Below are 20,413 nucleotides of genomic sequence, written 5' to 3'. Positions count from 1 at the left end.
TTCATTTTTAAGATTTTTATAAGATTCATTTTTTGCCTAAAAAAAGAATGAGTTATCAGAAGGGAAGTAGAAAAGGAGAAGAAAAGCCAAAAGCAGAGTGATAGAAATCCCATCTGCTAATACGCAAACTCCAAAGGGCTCCAAACGATAAACTGCACACATTAAGATTCTTGACATTGCCTATATTAACATGAATATGGATGTTAACTTCCTGTCTATTTCCTTTGCATGTCCCCATTACACCCATTTTGACTTCTGTTTGGGCTCTGTCCAGCAGAGTTGCAGTTTTTAATTTATTCCATCACCTCACCTAGTGACAAGAACAAAAATATCTGCTTCATTTCATTTTAGCATGGACTGCTAACCTTCTCTGACCACTTTTATAAAAGGAAAATATGATGTCTGTATCCAAAATGGCCTTCTCATGCAGATAATTCCAGATGAGAGTCTGGTTTGACATCCTTTCTGTATTTATTAGCAGCCCATCTGCTAGGCTCGAGTTATCCTTGTCATTCAAAAAAGGTGCTTGGCTGTGATCAGTCATTGTGTCAAGGCAAATCTCAGTGCTCAGCTGTCTTCAGCCACTTCTGTCAAGAAAGGCTTTTCCTGTGTTTATCTTGGTCAGTGCAGATGGAATGACAGGGTAGTTTGTCTCCTAGTTAAGGATCTTTCAGTTCATTTTTTATGCACTTTCTACAAAGAGAGCAGCAGACAAATGTAAGGAATAGCTGTTCACTTTAACATTATAAATAAAAATGATTTTGAACTGTCAGCCTCTAAAGAGCAGTCCCTAGCATTAGAAACCACAAAATAAAAATGAATTACAAGACCTCTTTGCACTTGCATGGACAGTATCATTTGTCTAACAAACTTTCTCCTCAGCTTTGCTGTAGAGGCCATGGGCTGCTGGAAGCAAGAGATAACCAACACCTGGGCTTTTCCCACCCTGATCCTCTGCCTCTATGGATTCTTCTACATGATGAAACCATCAGAACCTTTCCTAACACCATATCTAACAGGACCAGATAAAAACCTGACTGCAGATGAGGTATGATTTTACTGTGTGATTTCTTTTAACTGAAGTAGTGAGTATAAAAAGTGATAACACTGCCTAAACTTTTAAAAAAAGATTGAAAGAAAAAAAAAGCACAACCTTAACTAGCTCTGACAGGTTACATTTTTCAGCAGTCTGCATAAATAAAAGATCCATTTAATGGATCCAAGATCCATTTGCCTGCCCAACAGTCCCATGCTGATTCAATGTGGTTATATATTTTATGAATTCCTTCAGAGAAAAAACTTCCCTCTACAACAGCATTTAAAATACATGAAGTTCCTTTCCTCAACAATAAAAACACTGACATTTCCTCTTCTCTTCTAGGTCACCAACCAGATTCTGCCAGTTTGGACATACTCCTACCTCGCTCTCCTGTTCCCAGTGTTCCTGCTCACAGACTACGTGCGCTACAAGCCCGTGCTCCTCCTGCAGGGCATCAGCCTCATCGTCACCTGGCTCCTGCTGCTCTTTGCACATGGAGTGGCGGCCATGCAGCTGGTGGAATTCTTCTACGGCATGGTCACGGCCACCGAGGTGGCCTATTACGCCTACATCTACAGCGTGGTCAGCACCCAACACTTCCAGAGGGTCACCAGCTACTGCAGGAGCGTCACTCTGGTGGCAGCCACCGTGGCCGCCGTGCTGGGACAGCTGCTGGTGTCCTTAGCACACGTCTCCTACTTCTACCTCAACGCCATCACCTTGGCTTCCGTGTCCCTGGCCTTCCTGTGCGCGTTCTTCCTGCCCATGCCCCAGAGGAGCATGTTCTTCCACAGGAGAGATGCCCCCGAGCCCGTGCCAGGGCCTGATAAAGGGCTGGCTGCAGGCGGGGCCCACAGCCCCTGCCACGAGGAAACAAACCCCGATGCTGCAGCCGGGGCTGGGAGTGCCAGGCCCCACAGGCACATGCTGGGCGTGCTGCTGCAGCTGGGCAGGGACCTGAGGGATTGCTACGGCTCCCGCAAACTCCTCTGCTGGTCCCTGTGGTGGGCTCTGGCCACGGCCGGCTTTAACCAGGTGGTGAATTATGTCCAGGTGCTGTGGGACCTGCGAGCCCCCTCCCACAGCTCGGCAGTGTACAACGGAGCTGTCGAAGCAATTGCAACTTTTCTGAGTAAGTCAATGTTTAAACACTGATCACAATGACAGCCTCTGAAGTTTCACTTTAGTAAACTTTCAAAGTCCCATTCCGTTGCAGGCACTCCAGGGAGTCAGTGCACACCCTGTGCATTCCAGACCTAGATCTTTGATGTACAACAGTTCAAATGTGAGTTGTGTTGGTTTTTCTTTACTACCAGACAAATAACTGTATCTTGCCAGTATGCAGAAAGTGTGCAAGTCATACAGACATTGCATCTAGCTGGTAAATCAATTCAGAAGCACCTGTTACTTTGGATGAGTCTGTTGGGTGGGTTTTTTTCCTCAAAACAAGTATTGCACTGTTCCCATAACAATGCTATCAGCTTGCACAGATCAGAAAACTTTTCCATAAAAATTTTACACAAAAAGAACATAAACCTCTCATTAAGATTTTTTTTCAAGTAAAATACCCTTGTGCAACCAGACAAAAATAAAAATTTTAGTCATTGCAAGATACAAAGATTTTCAGGGAAAAAAGGACCCTACAAACCCTTACAGTACTGATATGAACCATTGCGTTTTGTGCCAGGAGCAGATGCTCACACCACACAAGCCAAGTGAGGTTAGCAAAAGTAACATCAGAGGACACCTACCTTGGCTCACATTGTGCTGTTGTAAAGAACTTGCACAAGATGTGGGGGTGTTTTCTACCAGGAAAGAAAAACGTACCACGCCTGCTCATTCACGTCACCCTTTAAGGAGAAACAGATACTACTCTCGCAGTAGGCAGCTAAATAGACCAAGTGAATAATGAACTAGAAGCCCTCCTGTAGTATCAACTTCTTGATGAATGCCTCTCCCTTGTGGACTTGCCTGTTTCTCTGTGTATAAGTATAGAAGTTTTTCAATTGTCTGGGACCCCTAAGATGGGCAGTCAGGTTAACTTAACAGGGCTTAACTTTGCAACAGATGCATCTTCAAGGAGGCCCACAAAAAGCACACACGCCTATCCTTTCTTGTTCCTTGGATATACTTCCTTGGTGCCTCAAAAGTCACTTTTTTGACATTTTACTCCCTCTGTGAGGTGCACAGAGCTAAACTGTTACAATTGAAGGTTTACTAGCCTAGCTGTGCAGTGAGCTAGGAGAAGGTAGAAGAATTTCCTTCTTGATCTCCAAACCATGTTCCTAATTCTCTCCCCAGAGATATATGCTGTGCACAGACACCTAAATAATGAATCTTCTGCATTACAGTTTATCCTGTGAAGTGGAATAAAACACTAAGAACAGAATGGCAGAGACTTGATATATGCAGTTGTCTTAAAATGACCAGTCATCTGCACGGCTGCAGAAGTCATCAGAAATGCTTTGAAACTTCAGACTACTCTGCTTCATTATTCAGCATTGCCTTTCAGCATGTGAGTGTGGCAAGACCTGGTCATACAGGCTGTGGAACAGATACAATAATTACACATATTTTTTCTGTTTTTCTAGGCTCAGTAACATCTTTCCTAGTACAATATATGAATATTAACTGGGACCATTTTGGAGAACTGGCTTTGGGGATCTTCTCTGCAATAGATGCTGCTTGTCTGTTTCTCATGCACTTCTTGACCAACATCTGGGCATGTTATGCTGGGTATCTCATTTTCAAGGCATGCTATGTGCTCCTCCTGACAATAGCAACGTAAGTACAAAACATCATAATGTTGCCATCATGCACAGAATATTGACCCTACTTTGAGTTTGCTTTGGAAATTCTTTTCCTCTGAGGTAGCTGACCTAATGCTAGACATAACTGTTTAGGTTAAGATCAAGGACTCTTAAATGTGTGGTTATGTTGTTTTCATTCTTCCAAACAACCAGGAAAGAAAAATTGTCAAAGGATATCAAACATTTACCTAAGCAGAAATTAAACAAGGTACAAAATAACTTTATTACTAAAGGCAATGATAACAGCAAAATAGAAGCCATTTTCCTCCTTCCTGGCATGAAAGATGTAAAGTGAGCAATAGGGACAAGCATATCTTGACAGCCATCCTTTAGGGTGACCATATGCCTAGACCCCCTACTGATAAACCTTTTAGCATGCCATGAACTGCATGAATGCAGGAAAAGACTCCACATAAAGTATTCCCCAATATAATTTTATACATATAATCATTAATGATATTAAGGTGTAAGGAAGGAATAAAAGGAAACATCAGACATATAAACTCAGATGAGATCTCGCAGGAGACCAAGCTATTCTGTTGTGAGAAATTCTGAAGTGTATAAATATTAATAACAAATATTTTATCCTGTGTAATAAATGTTATTGCTCCAGTCATTTTCTTGCTTGGAATATCTTTAGACATACCACACTATATTATTAGCAAAAATACTGGATGCATTTTGTGTCAAACTCCAAAATTAATCAGATATTATTTTTAAAAATTGCTAACATTATAATGCCTGGCAAGGTTATGCCTATCTTGAAGGAAGCCAAGTGATCTCTTAATTGTCATTTTGGTAGATTGTTACTACATTATAGTGAATTACACCTGGACTATTTCAATATATTCTTAACTCCAACAAAGTAAAATCTTGCAAAAAAATCCCAAGCTAAAATCATTGAAAATGAGTCCTGAAGGAATAGCACCCTTTTGTTTGTATAGAAACTTTGCAGGTACGTACCGCATGGAAAGATGTTCTGATTATTTTCAAAAAACATATTGCAAATAAAAATATGCAGGCTCTTGACAGAAATAAGCAGCATTTTACCTCCACTGGCAGATCACAAAGCAAAACGTGACTCATCACCACAGAAAGCTGGGTTAGAAGATACCCACAGTGCCCTCGCAGCCAGGGCAGAACTGCTGCCAGTGCCAGAGCTTTGCCTGGCCAGGTCTCTGAAAGCTTCCAGCCATGGACCCTTTGCAGTCTGTCTGGCGTAGTCTGTGCAGGCAGAGAAGGAGCAAAGGGGAAGGGTACAGAGAACTGACATTCTCCCTGATCATCTGAAAGCAGGGGTTCCCATGCAGTTCAAAGAAACATTAAAAAACGCTATGGTACCCCCAACTTTTCTTTTTTAGAAAAAGTAAGGAAGCAAACAAACAAACGAAGCAGCATTTTGTCTGTCCTTGATGCAGCATCTCCATGAATCATTTTCTCTTCATTGACTGTTAGACAACAATAGCTTTCCCAGTGGGAAGTGACTGACCTGCCAGTTTCCTGTTAGGTTCCAGATTGCCCTCAATCTGAGCATGGAACGCTATGCCCTTATATTTGGATTCAACAACTTCATTGCCCTGCTGATCCAGACCATTCTCACAATAGTTGTTGTAGATTCAAGAGGCCTGGGACTGGACATAGTGACTCAAGTAAGTGCAGTTACCCTACTTCCTATTTACTGCTCAGCCAAGTCATCTTCAAAATTCCTGTGCCAAAGGACAACATAATTGGTTTTTTTCCTACAGAAATTCAGACATCTTGTTCTTCCCTTGTCATTCTTCATCGTCATTCAACATTATTTGTCATCATTCTCTTGCCTTTTAATGCATTTAGGATTACAGATGCTGGTCTGTGACTTTTTAGAGGGAGATACACCAGAACATAATTAACCAGCCCCTGCTCTCTGACCAGTTTCAGTAGTTAATAGGACACTGAACAACATCCTCTCTTCCCAAAAGCTCAGACTGTTTTTTTCAGATGCAGAATGGGAGTTCAGGACTGTGAGGCACAGTCTGGATTATTTGAGTTATTTCGGCTCAAGTAACTTCTAATTCCAGTTCAGGAGAAAACCTGCTCTGTATCTCAACCTGTAAAATAGTCTTCTGCCCATATCTTGGGCCCTTCATTTGGGATGGGATATCCTATCTTACAACACTGTCCCTAACTTCAGTCAACCCAATGTCACTCATGTGGAAGTCAACTGAAACCTGACTTTTGCATTTTCTCAGATAGGCTCTCAGCTGGGGCAGCTTCCTACTCTAATGGATCCGAAGAAGACTAAAGCTATTCATACTCTGCACAGAGAGGGCAAAAGTGACTTTGAAAGGGTAAAGATTGAATCAAATACTAAATCTTTAAAATTAAGGACAGGAATATGTAGGACTTCATAAATAGCCTTGCCACTGTTGTTGGAAATACTGATATAAAATCATAGCATTTACTGAAGCCATGGTGTGACAGTTACTGAAATGTGCAAAAGCAAAACAAGGATAAACTCAGGCTCTTCATGCAGACTATTCATGACCATGTGGGTAATGAAGCCACTTCCCCATTTTGCACTAATAGAAAAATAATCCTGTTCTAATCCCTCTCCCCATCTGACATTTATTAAGAGGCATAAGGAATGGACGAAAGGGGCAGTTCTTCATTTCACAATTATCTGCTCTATACCTGAAAAGCTGAGATTTTGCTTAATCACAAAGCAAAATCTCAAGTGCAGAGAAACTGCCAGAACACAAGAAAATCAGAGTGACTGTCATCTTCAGAAGAAACAGCATTTCTCAAATATGTTTTTCATTAATTGTTCTGCCTTTTTCTCCTCCTCTCCCAGTTTTTAATTTATGGCAGCTACTTCGTAGTCATACATGGGATTTTCATGATCAGAAGCATTTGTGTGCTGGTTTCATACAAATGTCAAAGGAAAATAGCAAGATCTTGCACAGAGCAGCTGAACCAGGCTGAGCACGAGTCAAGAGAGCAGATTGTCACAAGTTACATGACACGGCTGTAGGAGGCAGGCAGGCTGGAGAAGGGCTTCTCCTGGGAGAAGAGCTCCCAGCAGGGAAGAAGAGCAGCATACAGAGAACAGCAGTGCAAGAAGAACCTTCAACTCAGCCCTGAAAAGCTACACTGAATCATTCCAGCACTTGAGCACAACATATGCCAGCAGAGAGCTCACAAGAATGGCACTGTGCCAAGAATAAAAGATAAATTGCTTTAGATTCTTATTTACATGCGTATAAATAGCTTAAGGGCAGTAATTTATACACAGAATCAGAGCAACAACCTTTGCATTCCCCCTTGCACAATGGCAGAGAGCAGAGTTCACCCTGCCTTGCTCATTGTAGCTCCTGAATGCCATGCTGGCAAAGCTGCTTCTGTCACATTTGTTGATGCAGTGGCTGAAGGGTCTGACTCCCCTTTGCACAGCCTTTGTTCTGAACCAAGGAAGAAAAGATCATGTTTGCATCATTCTATTCTTTCATACCCAGGACAGGCAGATGGGTGACAGGCATCTCCTGTCTCATCCCACAGCTCTGTGCACCCAGGCTGGAAAAAGCAGGCCTTGCACAACCTGTCCTGGGAGTTTCACTGCAACACTGCTACGTCACAGTTGTTACTTGGCCCACATTTGACAGCTACAAACACTATACTGACTTCACAGCAACTTCTGCCAAGAAGAGAATATCTTCAGAGTCCAAACAAAATTCAAGAGCACCACTCCTTTGCTGTGCTTTCAGTAAAATCAAATTCAGGACTGACCGTCTTCCTCTTTCAGCAGGAAAAGAAATAATATCAAGGGGCTTAAGTGGCACAGACTAAAACCAGAGAAGGACATTGTGGAGAAATACAGCTGATTCCACACAGGAAAATTCCAGATCAACAGGAATATCCAAGAAGATTTATAACTGAAACAAACAGCTAGCATCATGGGTGCTTTTGAGTGCCAAGTGAGGGAGGTCCACTGATCTTGGCCAAGAATTTGGTAGGATCAGCATCTCACAGTTTGTCAAGAAGCTTTGAGTCCTACAACTAATTTAGTCCAAAAGACAGTCCAGGAGAAGAAAAAAGAGACTAGACATGAGTTTGCATATTGAATGTCTAATTTATTATGAACTATATCCATATGCTGAAGTTATTTCTGTACTGCTGTTTGCTTCTAGGTTCCAATATCTGCATCTAACTAATAAAAAAACACTAAGCATTTACAGAATAGCATTTTTCCTGTAGAGACACAAGTTATCATTTGCACAGACATCCCAGCTTTTCATACCACTGTCACACACTGCAACTAGACCAAAGGGCCCAGAGGCGAGGGCAGGCAGGACAGAAGCAATTTCTTTGAAGAGAAGAATCAGTAGCATCTGACAAAATGAACCTTGCTCAATTTTAGGCTTTTTTTTTTTTACTACTGTGCATTGTGAGGACATTCTCTGTTGTAAACTGGCTGTAAGCAGAACAGTTTAACCAATGCAGTCATAAAAGAAGGAGATGTACTTAATCTCCAATGAGAGTTCTTTTCTCACTGCAGAACTGAGGGGCATGATGCTCCTGCCTGAAGAAACAGGGATAGAATCCAGGGGAAAAAGGACTATTTTTACTATTCTTCCTTGTGAGTAGCAATCTTCTTTTAAGGCATTCAGTTTAGAACTAGGTGTCAGTCCTGGACTAGAAGTTAACTAGAGTTTGTGTTTAAATTATACAGAGGAGCTTTGTGTTTTCAGCTTCATGGTCTCAAACTGCCTTTGGTACGGAAAATGAACAAATACTTTCATGCAATATCTGACAAATGGAATCAACAACATGTGAAACTTTTTGCTGTTGTTAAAAAACATAATGCCAGTAGTAGACTAGAGCTAAAAAAACCAGGTACAACCAAGCATAAAAATTCTTATGTTCTGTGTACAGCTCACTGCTCTCTGTGTCTGTAGGATGCCACTGAGAAGCAAAAGAACCAAGTAGACACAATGTATTTGGCTCGCAGCTTTAGAGAATGCCATCTTCAGAAAACAGATAAGACTTTAAGGAACAAAGAATCCATTTCTATTCTCTCTAATCTCCAAAATGAGTCTGAGGTTGGAAGCTGGCAGGAAGCATTATGGGGGAAATAGGGGAGGAAGAAGGAAGGTCGTAGGAGTGTTTGGAGGAGAATGACAAGGCCTTATGTTATCCTGGGTTTCCAACTGAAAATCAGAACTCACCCAGAAACCAGAGGTTTCTAGAAGAGTAAGATGTACACATGTACCTGTGTTTGTGTACCTGCACACACACGCTCTGGAGAGGAGATAGTTGAGACTTGGCATGTTACAAGGAATGCTGGAACCACAGGCTGTCTAGTTCTGCAGGAAAAGGAAATTCTCAACACATCCACCTCTCCTAGCAGCTTTTAGTATTGTCTTTCCTCCAGGGTGTTAAAGGTTTCCATGCAAACATGGAACTCCAGAGCTGGGCACATTCCTCCATAGCTCCCCATAGTTGCAACCTCTAAATACACCACTTACCACCTTTGAAAAATTAGTGGGTTTGGGCACAAATCTTCCACGAAGATACAGTCCAGCAAGTTGGTAAGGCCAGTTTGATCAAAAAAGGAAGAAACAAATAGTGTGTTGTATTCAAAGCATGCAGGTATTGCCCAAGCACTGAGTGGGCTACCAGAGAAATATGAGCCAGCAGCCCCTTTCAGCCCCTGCCCTTCCCAAGGTTCTTTCCCTGTCTCAGAAGCCCTTGGCCAGGGAAGAGGATGAAGGACAGAGGCAGGCCTGGCTCTCCTGAGCACTTGCCTGCCTGGCTGCAGCACACACTTGAGCACTGAGGGAACCTTCTGTACCTGCAGGACCACTCCAGGCTCTGTGGAGCTCACAATGGGCCCCTCCTGCCAGGGCCTCAGCATCTGCTCCCAGGGTCAACACACATCCTACCAACAGGCTTCAGGGTGAACTCCAGCCTCTGATGAACCTTGGAAGATGCAGGCAGTACAGTCTAAAAAAAAAAAAAATGGGTAAAGGAAAGTAAAGCAGTGGCCTTTCTCTGAAGCAAGTCTGTTAGTGTTTTAGTTATAACCTAGATTTAGCAGTTTAATTTAATCCATTTGTCTTTAAATGACAGATCTGTTCCTTTACAGAAGTAATTCCTGGCCAAGTAATTCCTGGCCAACTAATAGTAGGAAGCATTTGATGTCCTACTTCCCAAAGCCCCAGCAAAGCCAGGACAGTCAGAGCAGACCCCACGAGCCCAGAGGTCTTGGTGCTATGCACAGGACAGGGACACTGTTAGCCCAAACTGTAAAACTGGTGCTCTGTCTTTCCACTAATCAGAGACCAGAGCTTTAAAAGGTATTCATTAACAGAAAGAATGCAATCATTGCTTTCTTGCCACAACAGGTTTTATTAATCATTAGCTACTGTGAATCTTATTATTTTATCTTAAAAATAGAACTGAGTTTGCTTAACAAAACCTGTAAAGAACACTCTCCCTGCAATCTTCATGGACAAGTTCTGCAAGAAAGAACAGCTATGACAAGTTGTTATTATTATTATTTAAATTCTGATAACATTTTATCAAGTTTATAAAGAACTTTTTGAAAAAAAGGTTACAGAAATTTCTGACTACCACCAGCTCTAAAGGGTGGTTTCTGATTTCTCTGCAAGACAAAGTCATCCTAGGAAGAACTGCACCTCGATCCACAGGAAATGCACCAGAGCCTTGACAGGTAATTCATCACTTTTGGAGTTATTTGGGAGTGTGCTGGCTACTCACTTGCTCAGTGCATTTGGAGGTGATGCAAGATTTGTGCAGATGTTACTGATCAGCCCAGAGCTTAATTTCAAACATGGTCTTGAGTTAAAGATACTAGAGACTATATTTTAGTTATAATTATTTGTAAGAAAAAGATGACAATTCTTAAATTGAGGCAATTAAAAGAGGCAATTTTTAAAAATCAAGGTTAGGGCTACTTTCTCTAACATTCCTCTGAGGTCACAGAAATATTGTCTTTGTAACATATGATTTATACTTAGTTTTAATGAACACCATCTCACAGTGCAAGTAGAAGCACTTTTTCAAAAGTGACTGCTATAGAGTGGAATTCAACAATTTAAGGTACACAGCTTGTAGCAGCATGATTAAACATCAGCTAGCACTTTGCTTTCATTTGCTTGTGACTGAAAACATTGTTTCACTTGTTTTAAGGAGCACAGAAATTGACTTTTTTAACACAAAACAAGTAAAATAAACTTTAAAACCCAAATCTCTTTGGATTTCTTTTTGCTGCCACCTACCCTGAAGAAACAAGCCTCTTTTTCCTTTTGGTCATCACTTTCAAAAGGAAAGTCGATGGTTCTCCATTCTAAGTCTGAGCAGGTACCACACTGCATCTTTCTTTACCCTCTCCAATGACTGGAGTGCAAGAAACACAGTGAGTGTTAACGCATTTTGAAGAAACTGAGGTTGCAATGGGTTGAGTTGCCTGATGGCTTTTATTACCATTAAGAAATCTTGCACAGTCATTGTGTCACTGGGTACTCAAGAGGCAAATCAACAGAAAAAACCTCCTTGAGCACACAGAATGAGCTGTAATCTCAGAGTTCGACCACTCATTTATTCAGAAATGAGACTGTAATGGAACTTCATTCTTCTGCTACAGCACAGCCACTCAGCCCTAAGCACATCACAACAAACAACCTTTGACAGACAATAGGGAGTTCACAAGGGCTGATGCACCTTGATCCCAGTTGCTCATTCACAAGCTGCAGCTTTGATGGCAGGCAGGTTCAGTGAGGGGAACATTGGCTTAGGCATGTGGCACAGCTGGAGCCACCCACTTCACTCACAAGACAGAAGTCACAATGCCCTTTATCAGTATAACAAAGTTCAGTGGTAAATGTGACAGCGGTTTAACAAGACTCAACACAAACGTGTGCGGGACTTAGTGCAGAGATGACAATCGGGTAAAACTGTCAGAGACCCTCCTGCTAAGTCACTGGGGTTTAAATTCCTCTCAGAAAGGAGCCTGGGTGCAGCTTAGACCCACTCCTAGCCCTAGATTTGGTCAACTGCTTCTGTGTAAAGGATTACACATTGTGCAATAAATTCTTTACATGACTTAGTTGAGGTATCAAGGCTGAGCACACTGTTAGTCACTTACCAAGAATGTGCTGCAGCAAAGAATCTCAGCCTCAGGAGTAAGTGCAAGAGGCGTCCCTGCCTAAGAGGGGATTCAGGATGCATCTCAGTGCAGGAGAGCTTGAGATCAGTGGTTTGGTTACATCTGCACATCAGCCAGACAGACATCTGAGTCACCTCTGCAGGCAGCCCTTGGCTGTCACACTGCCACCCGTCCCCCAAAGGTCAGTTACGCTGGATGCCGCCACCACAGCCCTCACTCAGGGGAGTGAGCGTGGGTTTACTTAAAAAGTAAACTTGAAAATGAATTTTTTACCAACTGTGAAGAGCATCTATTCTTCCTTTGCCACCCTTTTTTTTTGTTTTGTTTTGTTTAGGTAGACTATGGATTGCTGGAAGGGAGCTGTAAGCCACAGCTGGATTTATCCCACCGTGATCATCTGTGCAAATGGATTTTTCACCACAATGAGGCCATCAGAATCTTTTCTCACCCCCTATCTAACAGGTCCAGACAAAAACCTAACGATTGAAGAGGTATGTAACTATTTTCTTAAGCAGTAACTAAAATGCCTAAAGCATTAGGCCTTACAGCAGTAACTGAAGGGAAGATGAAGTGTGAATATTTTATCTAGAGACCCACATTTAAGATGCTTCTGGAAAAGAGTAAGGAGTCACCTCTTTGGCAGGAGATCTGAACTTTAAAGTCCCTGCATTTTTAGGACTTTGAAACCCCTTTGGTGGTTGATATTTTTGGCAAAATTAGGTCAGCCAGTTCCTCTCTCCACCCCAGAGGAGACATTTATTTATACTTACCATGGAATTAATTACACTTACAGCATCCATTTCAAAACATAAGAAAGATAAGCAGCCGTCCCCTTATGAGTTGTAAAGTTTATTTCCTACATTCCCTATATTTCATGCATTCATTAACCTGTAGAAGTTAGGTCCACATTCAGAAAAATTGGGGATTTTTGACAAAAGCATGCACTCCAAGTTTCCTTGCTCAACTCCTGTGTTCAGCACTGCCTGCTTCAGGAGTACACCTCTCAGCAAAAGGGGACATGGTGAACACGTGGCTGAGTCATGGAGCTAACGGTATAATTAGAAAACACAGGCTTGCTACACCCACATACAGCTAATAGGAAGAACAGTCATTCCTGATGTGCAGTAGCAAATGTTAAGGCAGAATCTACCAGCACACTGTGAACTCGAGGCTTCTACTGAAAAAAGGTATTTGTGGTTTAGGTTGTTAAGGAGTTTTCTTCTCCCCCCCTTTTTATTATTATTTTTTTTACCTCAAAGTAAAGCATTACTTCTTATATAGATCACGCAGATAGCATCATAGAATGCCTTAATTCTGATTGCAGCAAGAATCCTTAACTCAAAACCAAGCATACTACAGATATATTGTCTCTTTCAGCCACATTCACCTCCAGTGAGTTAATTCCGTGAGGTAATTCTAAGTTCACAGAAACAAAAGTCACACAGAAAGACACAGTGAACCTGCTGCTCACCATGCAACTCACTCCAGCACTTGTTCAGAAGTAAAATGCATTCCTCCAGCATTTGATACAGTTCCTTTCTAGTCTAATTGCTTAAGCAGAGATCAGGAATGGATATCTCAGCAGGCCCCACAATTACTGGGCAAGACCTCCTCAAAACAGGCAACTTAGATTCACAAAAAAAGGTCACTTTGTGATGTGCATCTAAAAGAGGGATACCTTCCCCAGGTGTGCCCAAACTGCCGGGGTAAGCACTGAGCTTTAGTGGCAACCACAAACAGCACCTTCCAACTCAAATTCAGAACTGTTTTAGAAAAAAGAGAAAGACTTTCTTCACAGGCCATCTACGTATTGAAGTCCAACTCACTGAAAGACTTCCTTACTCCTTACAACTTAAATCGGAATAAAACATAAAAGGTGCAGTACCCTAGTTGCAGCTACACACTATGTGCAGTTCCAGTTCCTCATTTTAAGAGGCATATGCTTTTTTTTCCATACCTAACAAGGGGAAGACGTGACCAAAGGTATACAATGATTTACCTAGGAAGTTAAAACAGGCCTTCATTTTCAGCTACTGTAGGGAATAGGATTTGATACTAGAGAGATGTACCTCTGACATAAAATTCAAATTGCTTTAAAAAACTTCTAAAAAAATCCCTCTAACAGCATTTAAAATACGTGAAGTTCCTTTCCTCAACAATAAAAACACTGACATTTCCTCTTCTCTTCTAGGTCACCAACCAGATTCTGCCAGTTTGGACATACTCCTACCTCGCTCTCCTGTTCCCAGTGTTCCTGCTCACAGACTACGTGCGCTACAAGCCCGTGCTCCTCCTGCAGGGCATCAGCCTCATCGTCACCTGGCTCCTGCTGCTCTTTGCACATGGAGTGGCGGCCATGCAGCTGGTGGAATTCTTCTACGGCATGGTCACGGCCACCGAGGTGGCCTATTACGCCTACATCTACAGCGTGGTCAGCACCCAACACTTCCAGAGGGTCACCAGCTACTGCAGGAGCGTCACTCTGGTGGCAGCCACCGTGGCCGCCGTGCTGGGACAGCTGCTGGTGTCCTTAGCACACGTCTCCTACTTCTACCTCAACGCCATCACCTTGGCTTCCGTGTCCCTGGCCTTCCTGTGCGCGTTCTTCCTGCCCATGCCCCAGAGGAGCATGTTCTTCCACAGGAGAGATGCCCCCGAGCCCGTGCCAGGGCCTGATAAAGGGCTGGCTGCAGGCGGGGCCCACAGCCCCTGCCACGAGGAAACAAACCCCGATGCTGCAGCCGGGGCTGGGAGTGCCAGGCCCCACAGGCACATGCTGGGCGTGCTGCTGCAGCTGGGCAGGGACCTGAGGGATTGCTACGGCTCCCGCAAACTCCTCTGCTGGTCCCTGTGGTGGGCTCTGGCCACGGCCGGCTTTAACCAGGTGGTGAATTATGTCCAGGTGCTGTGGGACCTGCGAGCCCCCTCCCACAGCTCGGCAGTGTACAACGGAGCTGTCGAAGCAATTGCAACTTTTCTGGGTAAGCAATCATTAGCAGGTACTTGTAATCCATCCTGATTCTTCAGCAATGTGTTTGGTGCCTTTCCATCTCCTATGAGTACTAAAGTAAACAGACTGAGAGAGAAACATTGCACAAAGCATGATTTTACTATAAACTTTTACAGAGGGCTCTTGAAAAGTCGTCTTAAAAAACATAAATAAATAAGCTTTTCCTTATTAGAGGAGAGTCATTCTGCCAGGTTTCAAGAGTTTTAAGTTTACGACTCTGTTTAGACCATGTATTTAATCCCAAGTAAGCACATCAAAATCCTGTGCAGTATCTTGCATATTCCTCCCTCAAATACAGCTTAAGCTGGCTGGCTTAAGAATTAAAAGAACATGTTAGCAGATACACTGCTCTAAATGCTACTCAGAGCATACTGTGAAATTGTCTATTTAATTAAAAATCATTCCAGTCTAAGTGCTCCGCAACAAATATTCTGTGACTGCATCGGATCCTGACTGCCAAGTTTGCCACAACGAAGGTTGTGTGCTCAACCCCTGTATGGGGCCATTCACTTCAGAGTTTGACTTGATGATCCTTGTGGGTCCCTTCCAACTCAGAATATTTTGTGAAACCATTACTGTGGTGTGACAAGGCTGAGAGCACTGTAATTTTTTACCCTTGAAAAGCAAGGAATCTTATTAATGTGCATAGCCTTGAAGGGGAGGAATAAAGAGGATGGAACCAGGCTCCTCCCAGTGGTGCCCAGTGACAGGACAAGAGTCAAGGGGCACAAAATCAAGCAAAGTTCCACTTGAACACAGAAGAACATCAAAATTCCAAGGGTGATTTAAAACAAGAACAGGTTGGCCAGAGGCATGGACTCCCCATTGTAGAGTCAAAGCCTAGACACCATCCTGAGCAGCTTCCTTTAACTGACTCAGCTTTTAGTAGGGACATGCGATCTCCATCTGTTGTCCAACCTCGGCCATTCTGCCTCTCATTAGTTACCTGGTCCACCCAAATTCCATTTCTCTTTAGCCAGAGAAGAGAAGGATATGGGTAAAGTGAAACTAAGCTGTGCAGTACCAATACAGCCTCCTTTTTGAGCTCCCATTTACACAGCTGTCTCCCCCTACATTCCAGGAGCTGTATCCCACACTTCTACAGGGAATTGTCAGTTTACTTTTCCTCCCTGCAAGCAGCATGAAAATCCATCTTACTGAAGCTACTACAGAACTTCTGACTACTGCTTTGAACAGTGTTCCCAAAGGCTTTCTTGCACTTACACCCTCTGGCACCTGACACAATTTCAGAGTACAGAGCTCACAGCACTGTGAACCACTGCTCATGGCAGGGATGGACCAAAGGGGTTGGTTTTTCCGATTTTTGGAATTCTGATGAAGAGCACATACAAACAAAGTCATTTTTGTCCCAGACCCCCTGAGAACATGGGGTTTGCTATACTGTAATAGGCTCGAGTAAGGGTTTTGCTACATGTGATGGCCAATAAGACATCGACAAATGCAGTTCATAAGGCTTTTCACCAGAAACTGAAAATACACTTCCATTGAAAAAAAAAAAAAAAGCACGAGGTGCTACAGATTTTTTTTCCCATAAAGAACTTCACATGAAGTAACTAAACTCATTATACATATTTTGGCAGAAATGCATGGTGGGACTGTTCTTCTCTTTGCTCAGTTGTCTAAAAATGGAACAACAATAGATTGTGTACTGCTGCCTCCAGCCTTAGGCATGAGGCACTTTCTCAGAGCACTTCAGTCAGTGAAGGGTCTAAGCAAGGAGGAAAACATCCAAACTAACAGAAGACTCCCACACCCCTAACTGGAAATATACCCCACACCATTACCAAAGCCCACTGTGACCAAGAATGAAGCGCTCCTGGCATGATTCAATGACAGTTATGCAATGGCTCTTAATGATAATGTTTTGAAGTTTTAATTACTACTTTTCAATTTTTAGGTTCAGCAACATCCATGGCAGTTGGGTATGTCAAAGTAAACTGGGATCTCTCTGGAGAACTGGCTTTGGCAATCTTCTCTGCACTGGATGCTGGTTCTCTGCTTCTTATGCACTTCACTGACAACATCTGGGCATGTTATGCTGGTTACCTTGCATTTAAAGGTTGCTATATGCTCCTTATAACAATAGCAACGTAAGTACAACACACAGCTGTTCTAAATAAACTGATTTAAATCTGGCAGATTTTAAATTTATCAGTATTTTACTGGACATTTTCCTAGATTTAAATAGGTTATGACAGCAGCATATATTGTTTCTGGCCTGTATAAAAACTGGGTAAAATTTTATGACCTAGCCATTACCATAGTACACTCCCAACCAGAACAAGGTAGCTTCTGCACTTGGCTGTTCAATGATCAATGTATGAGTATTCTCAAAGAGATCCAATGAATATACAAGGTATTTGGCCAAAATATTCACTCAAGTCATGGGTAAAGAGGCTGCACAAAAGTCACAAAGCCAGAAAAAACTAAGACGTTTCTTTCAAAATGAAGCTGTTCAAGCTTAATAGCCAAGATTGAAGTGACCCTGTCCTTTGAAGAGTGCACTGTGCATATTAAACTGTTCCCATAAGTGAAGTGCATCCATTCATCCTGACTCTCCAGAATTTTGTGAACCTGTGCATTCATTGTCAGGTTTCAGATTGCTGTCAACCTCAGCATGGAGCGTTATGCTTTGATGTTTGGCTTCAACAACTTTGTTGCACTGGTGATTCAGACGATTTTAACTGTTGTTGTAGTAGATTCAAGAGGTCTGGGACTGGATATCAGCAGTCAGGTAAGCCACTGAGTCCCACTGCTTAGTTCCCCTACTCTCCTTTGAAAGCAGGTGGTTCTACTCCAAGATTAGCCTGCAGTAATGTGCAAGCTCAGGAAAAAGGTTAATTTAAAGTGAACTGGCTTGAACTACTACAACTTGCTTGTCCTCTAGGCCTCCCAATACTGGGATGACTGGAAAATATTCTGTGTTCACATAACAGAGGGGAAAGGTTACTCTGGACATTCTTTAAACTAAAGGCTTACTATTCACAAGTTGATAATAAAAAATACCCTACCCAGAAGCAGGAAGCCAGATGAAAGACAATCTATGGGTCTATTGCTCGGGTAATTCTAAGTTACATAGTTACCGTGGACGTACCTTTAAAGTCACTGTAATTCTGAAAATTAACTCATTGCAATTCCCTGCTAAAATTTCTAAAATTAGTTTAAACTTAATACACTGAATGAGTCTAAGTCTCTAGTTAGAGAAGAAACAAAGTGCAGGAGTGTCCTCCCTTACTGATGTGGGGAAGTACACACCAGAACATTCTCTCCCCCTTTCAGGACGACAGAATTTCTATAGAGTCAAGTCAAGCAGTCCAGACTTCTTGAATCCTCTCAAGATGGGGTCATTCTGGGCACAGGTGACAGGGAAGGGAGCAGTGGAGGGACAGCCCTTAGAGTCAAAAACTGTTTCTGCTGTTAGATAACTTTTCTTCTTCCCCACCTCCATTTCCCAGTTTCTCATTTATGGCAGCTACTTTACAGTCATAGCTGGAATATTCCTGATCAGAAGCATGTACACCATAATTTCCATCAAATGCAGAAATACAAGTGTGGCAGCTGAAAGCACTGCCCCTTAACAACTGAGACAAAAGCAATGGTTACAAGCAACTATGCAGAAGGCTCCATCATCTGGACAACAAATCAGGAGAAAGAAAACATTCTATATCAAGCAAAACTGGTCCAGGTTGAAGCAGGCTGTTTATGAGCCTACTGCACAGAGACATTTTGTCAACAGGATGATGCATTTGGGTCCATTTTCTTCACCAGCGGTTTAATACAAACATTCCTCAAACAGTCTTCTAATTCAAGTTTAGTGCTCTGACATACAAACTTCTATTAAGGCTCAGCAAGCACAAGGACATACAGATGCCTGAACCTCAGTGAACTCACCGAACAACCCTGGGACCTTCCCTTCTACTGAGTATTTCAATTGAAGGCAATTTAATCACGGACAAAAGACCATCAGGCATGCCGAGGGAATCTAAAGCAGTTGTACCAGACAATGACCCGTTGGAAAATTTGTTGGAGGCCTTTGGAAAACTTAACACTTCTTCAACTGGATATCACACCTGCCTTACAGAAATCAGGATGGTCCTGCAAGTGTAGCATCTTCTTACACTTGTAACAGCTGATGTTTCAGGATTGAAGTCTAATCTAGGTCTCCATATTAATCTCCGTATAAGGGGCCTAAAGTTATCAAGTGAAGTGCTTTGATGCTAAAGCATAAAAATACAGCTTTTAGGCAACTACACTATTTGCACGAACAATTATGGGAACAACTGAAGATTTCCACAATAAAAACATTTAAAATCAGGGGTGAAAAATTCTTTTGAAAATAAAGCTATTTTTAAAACCTAATCAACAAAACACCTATAGTGTCAGTTTATGCTCAATATACAAAAGATTCAAAACAATACAAGATCTTCAGCTTGTCTGGAATTCAACAAACCTAAAATCAGTGAACACAGACTAAAGAGGCATGTTGTGTATAGTTAAAAATTGCAAACCTTTTATCTGCAGTTAGTTATGAAAAATAAGGTATTCCACTACTTCTACAGCATATTCTAAACTACATGCCTTGCATACTCCAATCAGTTTCAGTATTCAGCTGCAATATTTGGATTAGAACAATCCCTACAGATCTCATTAGCCCTTGCCCAAAGCCTAATTTACACCACTGGAAGTGAAGAGGGCACAGAATTTTTCCTCCTTCATAATGCTTTTCTTTTCATTGACGAGATATCTCTCTGATTTGGTCCAGTTCTCTGCATTAAGCATTTTTAAGTATTCCACAAGCCCTGTTGAACCCGTGTAATTCCCCACTCTTGACACTCATTTACCTCTTACTATCCAAAACAGTCAAGGTTGGTGAACAGGTAAGAGTTACAACTATTTACACTGTGCTAAAATACAGTGGTGAGAGTAAGGGTGTCACTAATACCCTGCAAACCTCCCACTGCTGGAGATTTGTTCAGTGAATTCCCCAGAGAATGCTGGGAACTGAACTTACACCACACTCTGTCCAGCAGCATCCATCAGAAACAGAAGAGAGACTTCAAGCCTGTTTTAAATATGCCAACAGGACAAAACCAGACATTTAAGTATGGAAAACTTACAGGCAGCACGTTTTATGAGCTGCCTCCTGCTTGGTATCCCCAAAGTTTTAAAAACGAAAGCAAAATAAATTACAACCCCCATAGCAGGCAACAGAAGTCAAAAGCATTAGCATAAATGTTTGTATAAACAGGGGTGAAACCTGTCAGATGCCCTAGAAAAACATATCTGACATTCAGGCAGTCAGTTACAAGTGCAATGTCTTACCTTGAAGAATTTTCATACTTATCTCAAATCTCACCTTATTTATTCTT

General features: G+C 42.2%; 2 protein-coding genes across 3 annotated transcripts; both read left to right on the top strand.

Moving 5' to 3' along the window:
* Positions 1–844: 844 nt before the first annotated feature.
* LOC136295021 (thiamine transporter 2-like) lies at positions 845–7,164 on the top strand. Its single transcript, XM_066193218.1, has 5 exons — positions 845–1,048; positions 1,382–2,171; positions 3,631–3,823; positions 5,357–5,498; positions 6,680–7,164. Exons 1-5 carry the CDS (start codon positions 845–847, stop codon positions 6,857–6,859), a joined length of 1,509 nt encoding a protein of 502 aa, XP_066049315.1. The 3' UTR covers positions 6,860–7,164.
* LOC136295020 (thiamine transporter 2-like) lies at positions 5,459–19,396 on the top strand. 2 transcript variants are annotated; one of them, XM_066193217.1, is made up of 7 exons: positions 5,459–5,498; positions 10,465–10,558; positions 12,348–12,504; positions 14,205–14,994; positions 16,942–17,134; positions 17,637–17,778; positions 18,500–19,396. In XM_066193217.1, exons 3-7 carry the CDS (start codon positions 12,355–12,357, stop codon positions 18,620–18,622), a joined length of 1,398 nt encoding a protein of 465 aa, XP_066049314.1. In that variant the 5' UTR covers positions 5,459–5,498; positions 10,465–10,558; positions 12,348–12,354; the 3' UTR covers positions 18,623–19,396. The 2 variants fall into 2 exon arrangements, with proteins under 2 accessions (XP_066049314.1, XP_066049313.1); XM_066193216.1 differs by lacking the exon at positions 5,459–5,498 and having other exon boundaries at positions 10,044–10,558.
* Positions 19,397–20,413: the final 1,017 nt, after the last annotated feature.

Source organism: Chamaea fasciata, unplaced genomic scaffold (genome assembly GCF_029207755.1).
Source record: "Chamaea fasciata isolate MVZ Bird 193981 ecotype frontalis unplaced genomic scaffold, bChaFas1.0.hap1 SCAF_11, whole genome shotgun sequence".
In the NCBI taxonomy this organism is placed as follows: Eukaryota; Metazoa; Chordata; class Aves; order Passeriformes; family Sylviidae; genus Chamaea; species Chamaea fasciata.
Note: the sequence above shows the minus strand (reverse complement) of the source record. Positions and strands in the feature narration are given on the sequence as shown.

Excerpts from the sequence above, each read along its gene's own strand:
- LOC136295020 (XM_066193217.1), top strand. The coding sequence starts at position 12,355 with ATGGATTGCTGGAAGGGAGCTGTAAGCCACAGCTGGATTTATCCCACC. Across the intron at positions 14,995-16,941 it reads AGCAATTGCAACTTTTCTGG|GTTCAGCAACATCCATGGCA; the intron begins GTAAGCAATCAT and ends TTCAATTTTTAG. Across the intron at positions 17,135-17,636 it reads CTCCTTATAACAATAGCAAC|GTTTCAGATTGCTGTCAACC; the intron begins GTAAGTACAACA and ends ATTCATTGTCAG.
- LOC136295021 (XM_066193218.1), top strand. The coding sequence starts at position 845 with ATGGACAGTATCATTTGTCTAACAAACTTTCTCCTCAGCTTTGCTGTA. Across the intron at positions 1,049-1,381 it reads AAAACCTGACTGCAGATGAG|GTCACCAACCAGATTCTGCC; the intron begins GTATGATTTTAC and ends CTTCTCTTCTAG. Across the intron at positions 5,499-6,679 it reads GACTGGACATAGTGACTCAA|TTTTTAATTTATGGCAGCTA; the intron begins GTAAGTGCAGTT and ends CTCCTCTCCCAG.